At 40.2% G+C, this 5000-nt stretch overlaps 1 protein-coding gene across 4 annotated transcripts in view; it reads left to right on the top strand.

The window, feature by feature from the left end:
- The window catches only part of slc4a2b (solute carrier family 4 member 2b), a 40845-nt gene that overhangs the window by 22807 nt on the left and 13038 nt on the right, over positions 1 to 5000 (top strand). For all 4 annotated transcript variants that reach the window (XM_032504266.1, XM_032504267.1, XM_032504269.1 and 1 more), the window contains 4 exons: positions 250 to 418; positions 543 to 766; positions 1920 to 2044; positions 2889 to 3109. In XM_032504266.1, coding sequence (XP_032360157.1) covers positions 250 to 418; positions 543 to 766; positions 1920 to 2044; positions 2889 to 3109 — 739 coding nt within the window. The remainder of the gene's footprint in view (positions 1 to 249; positions 419 to 542; positions 767 to 1919; positions 2045 to 2888; positions 3110 to 5000) is intronic.

Here is a 5000-nt window from a genome sequence, read left to right as displayed (position 1 = left end):
TTTTAATTGTATGGCAAATTATAAAGAAGGTATGCATCAGAGGACTCCTCATATGATGTCTGACTGTGGAGATAACAGAACCAGAACCCCCTCTAGTGGTTAAACTATTATTGTGAAATTTTTGTAACATGGAGATTAAGTTTAAAAAAAGCATTAGATTATTTCACAAATGTGAGGTTTTATGTATTAGGCTGCATTTGTTATTCTTTTCTTTTTCTTTAATGTAATTGGCAATTTGTTGTGTTGCAGCCAGAGAATCCTGCTGCTTCATCACTACACGTGACTCCGCGCTCTGATGAGGAGGATGAAGGGGACTTGAACAAAGCCTTGGGGGTCCAGCGCTTCCAACAGATCCTCAGCCCCGCTGCCGCTGTACCTGATGACCAACACCACAACTACCATGAGGAGGACATTGAATGTATGCACACAGTCTCCTCGTTGTTCAATGCATTTCAAAATTCAGCTAGCCAGGCAAATATAAAATAGGAAGCAACATGAAAGTAGCTTATATTAGTGTATTTTCCATTTATCTTCCCCGGCAGACAACCGTCACTCCTCTCACCACATCCACCGACCTCTGTCCAAACTGCCCTCTGAGGGACGCAGGAAGAAAAGCAGCAAGAAAAGGAGAAAGGACAAAGATCACAAAAGCAGCCATGTTCCCAGCAGTGGCCCCATAGAGGAGGGAGAGGATGAAGAGGAAGAGGAGGATGAGGGGATGGTGACTTCTGCTCCATCTGAGTCCGAGAAAGTCAAAGATGTAGAGGTAATCATTTGACTGCCTACCAATATATATTTTAGGGAATTTATGAGTCAGCGCAAAAGCACTAACAGGGGAGCGCATTAAAACATTGTCATTTGTACTGGTTTCAATTGAGTATTTTGACGCTGTGACATGTTATCCCATCAGCTCCTTCAACTTGTGCATGATTCATCATAAAGCAGAATGTGCCTATATATGACGCACCAACCATCTACCAAAGTATTTCAAAATATGCCATCATGACACTATCTCTAGGACTTTAAACTGCATTACATTCTGCAACTCTATTTATTTAACACACCATAATAATCACTTTGTAATTAACCTCTGATGTATTGATCAGGCTGTAGACCTGCTTGCTTTATGTATTCTCATACTGTCTAGTTAAAATGAGAATAGCTGTTAATGCAGGTTTAAATGGGGTATATTGACTTAATGTTTGATTACATTAAGATGCGGGTGAATGAGCGGTCAAGAAGATGCTGCTGTAACAAATGGCTGAAGTCCAATCTCTGATACTCAACCTGCTCACTCAGTGTAGTAGCATTACCATATTTTCCTCTATGAATATTTCAGTATAGTCTTAATCATTCATCAGTGGGTTTTATGTTTAGTGGTTATGCTTCACAAAACGAGACCAGTTTTAACCTGATCAAATAACTATTCACCGCTGCAGAATTTGTAGAATATGTTTAAGAGAAGTTGTTCTGCTAGATTTATTAGTTTTTAAAATCTTATTAGTTTGTATGTCTGTTTGGCCTCAGATTTTTGTTAATTTGTATTTATAGCAATTAAAACAAATGTATATATATATTACAAAAGAAGAAAACAAAGCTTGTGAACCAAGCAGATTATTTCTTTTTTTGGACTGCTTATTTTAAATCCAAACTTTCTCAGAATTTCTGGGAAAGGTCTCCCCCGATTCCTCAAAATAAAGAAGTTTTCCCATCCACTATATATCTTTTATATTGTCCATCCATTGTTTAAGACTGTGGAGCCCTTATTGAGTAGATTTTGTTTATTATTTATTTCCTACAGATAATAAATCCTGATTTATACAGTCAATCTGATCTCTGAATTTCTTAGTTTTGAATGTTGAGTTCATTGTCTAGTTTAACGGTATGCAGTGCCTTAACGCTCTGTATTTCCTCCACAGTTCTTCCTTTCAGACGAAGACCATGTGGCCAAACGTGGCAAAGAGAGCCCTCACTTGGCCCGTAAGCTGGAAATCGTGCCACAGTCTGCGGAGGGAGCAGCTGCTGAAGATGCAACTTCATCAGAGTGAGTCTAGTCTCGGACCAAAAAAAGGGGGCGTGAGAGACTTTATAATCATGCTTAACCTGCTGTGACGGTTGCATGTTTTCGCCTTGTTGTTGAGATGTTCAAAAACGCTCTGATTGGTTGAGACAGGTCAGGCACAGGTTTGATTGGCCAGTGAGGTGCATACTGTACGTTACCATGTCTCAGGCATCCAGTGGGCCTGCTGGGCATCATCTGATGGACCCGAGTAATCCTCGCCTCAGAGACCCATTTATCACCTGTCGCTATAGACGACACAACCCACCTCCATCTAAGACATTTACTGTTCCACTTCCCAAGGGGCTATCTGGTCTGGGAAAAAGCTGCTTATACACCTTTTTGCTTGTCTTCAGTTGATCGAAGAGCAACCAAATAACAGCGGATATGTTTTATGCAAAATCCTGATTATAAGGGGAGATATTTTAGTGAAAAAGGTTGTTTTTTTTTTTACCGCTCTTGAAATGCTGAGGACAACTGGCATTTAAAGGACGGTGAGTGCTATGAAGGACTTGTATTGGCCAAGCAGTTTTGAGCTGAGAGATGCAAGTCTATTTTATTAGCAGCAGCATTAGTGGGGTCTAATAAATCGAACGATGATAACCAAAGTTTGGATATATTATTAGAAAAAAAAGTAATTGACTTTAAATGAGAACAGTAAAGGGTAATGTCTGTGTTTTAAGTTGTTTGTTTGTCTCTGTGTCCAGCTTCACATGTAAAACTTTTCTTGGGGAAAATGTTTGATCAATTTATGAAAAATAATTGAAACAACCATTCCTCTATCGATTTTTGAACTCGGTCTTGTTCTTGTTCTTCTTCTTTTATGTAGTAAGCCAGCCTTATTCGACACTTCCAGCCCCTCTACTCAGTCAGTGCCAGCTGAACACATACCACTAGCCCGTGTGTCCTCTGCCAGCCGCAGCTACGACCTGCAAGAGCGCAGACGTACAGGCAACATGACGGGTGCTGAGCAGGCCAAGTACCAGCGCATCCCTACTGACGAGAGCGAGGCTCAGACGTTGGCCTCTGCTGACCTAGACGGCATCAAGAGTGAGTACAGATGAATTCTCACTTAACAGATTTTAGATTCTTAAAACTTGCTTGGAGGACTTACAGTACACCATGTTCGTAAAAGGACACCGGTTGACCATTTGAATTAAGTAGATTTTATGTTTTGTCAATAACGACAAAAGAACACTGTACCATGACGTCATAACAAGCTATTATAAATGAATGATAAAATATACAACAAAAACAAGAGGGTGGAAAGAAGAAAAAAAGTTAATATGAGAGGTAAACCAACTTTCCTTTCCATTATTCAAACGAATCTATTATCTATTTTATCCACCCAAACATTTTGCAAGATCTACTAGATTATTTGGTAAAGTGTGGTTTTGGTTTGCCTCAACATCAAAAGTTTCTGCAGCATGTATGGCTTACTGATAGTATTTTATGTTTTTTTTTTAGATTTTCAACCTCCCAGTTTTTATAAATGATTACCTGTTAACTACTGTGTGATAGGAAAGCAACAATAATAAAGGTCTTGGATCTGTTGGTGCTCAGATTCCTCCAGAAACATTAGAGCGAGGCGGGGGCCACCATTTGTACCTTCTACATTGCAGTCGGCTCCCCACTGCCCTATGACGTTCCCAGCCCCCGTTCCCAGCATGGGGTTGTGTTCTAGGCTGGAGATATTTACGTCAGGGAGCCGACCCCTCAGCAGAGACCAGCAGCTTATCAGAGAGTGAGGCAGACAGGCTCACATTATTAAATTAGCCATTCCCGCTGTCAGCTGAGGCCCCTGGACTCAGGCCCAAGCCAACATTTCACTGACCATAATTTACTGGACTTGGAAAGTGAAATAGACCTAGAGAATAATTTCTTCTCTGTCAACAACAACTGTTGCTACTACACAGATGAACTGTTCAATCAGTCTATTAAAACAGAAAACAGATTATCAATAATTAATTTCCCCCCCAGAATTTAAACAATGCCTGGAACTCATGTCAGAAATAGTGTCATATGATCACATGCTGACCAGAATTAATAATGAAAACGAAGGGTTTAAGAGGTCATGGGACCACTTGTTTGTCTACGGTATTGCTGGTATATTGTAATGATAGAGATGTACCACTGTGGATTCATTCCCTATTTAATTTATTTTTTCTCCCACAATAATTGCTAAATATGAAACCTAGAACAACGCTTCTAATGGAATGGATTTCGAACTGGAGGGTTAGGAAGTCAACTGAAACAGAAAGAAAGAATGGAGTGGAGGAGGAGTAGCTATGTATGTGGGGGGGAGAGGGGGGGGAGAACTTGAATTAGACGGTAGACAGCAAGGTATCAAAACTATTAAAATTAGTAATATTTTCAGATGAAACAAACATTTTTGTTCTGGCGGGAATTTAAAAGAGATCCTGGATACTATAGATACAGGTAGATGGTGTGGACATTAAAAAGAGTTCATGAAAATAAATTTCTCTGTTGTGATAATAGATGAGAAAATCAGCTGGAAATCTCACATAAAACATGAAGTGGACTTAAAGGCAAAATAAAGAGAGTGTGGATGGAGGTGTGGGCATGATATTGTTAAGATATTTCATTTCAGTCATTATGGGGCTTAGTGACAGAGGCAAGCCTCCCAACCGGTTCATTACTAGTTATTCTGTGTCTTCTTTTATCTGCTTCCCGCCACCGTAAATCATCCTGGGAAAGTGTCTCTGGCTGCTGCTCAACAACAGGAATTATTGGATTCATCCTCTTTGGTCCGACCCGAACGAACGAACACCTCTGCTCACTGATGCTTTCTGATAGTTTCAGCGGGGTCAGACACCGGTCAAGAAATGGCAACTTTTTCCGTTTTGTCAAAACTTACACAAGGTCAGACGGCTGTGCCAGCACTAACCCTACGCTAGAGCTGGGCAATATATCGATATTA

This window comes from Etheostoma spectabile, chromosome 22 (genome assembly GCF_008692095.1).
Source record: "Etheostoma spectabile isolate EspeVRDwgs_2016 chromosome 22, UIUC_Espe_1.0, whole genome shotgun sequence".
Lineage (NCBI taxonomy): Eukaryota > Metazoa > Chordata > Actinopteri > Perciformes > Percidae > Etheostoma > Etheostoma spectabile.
This window is presented reverse-complemented; position numbering and strand designations above follow the sequence as displayed.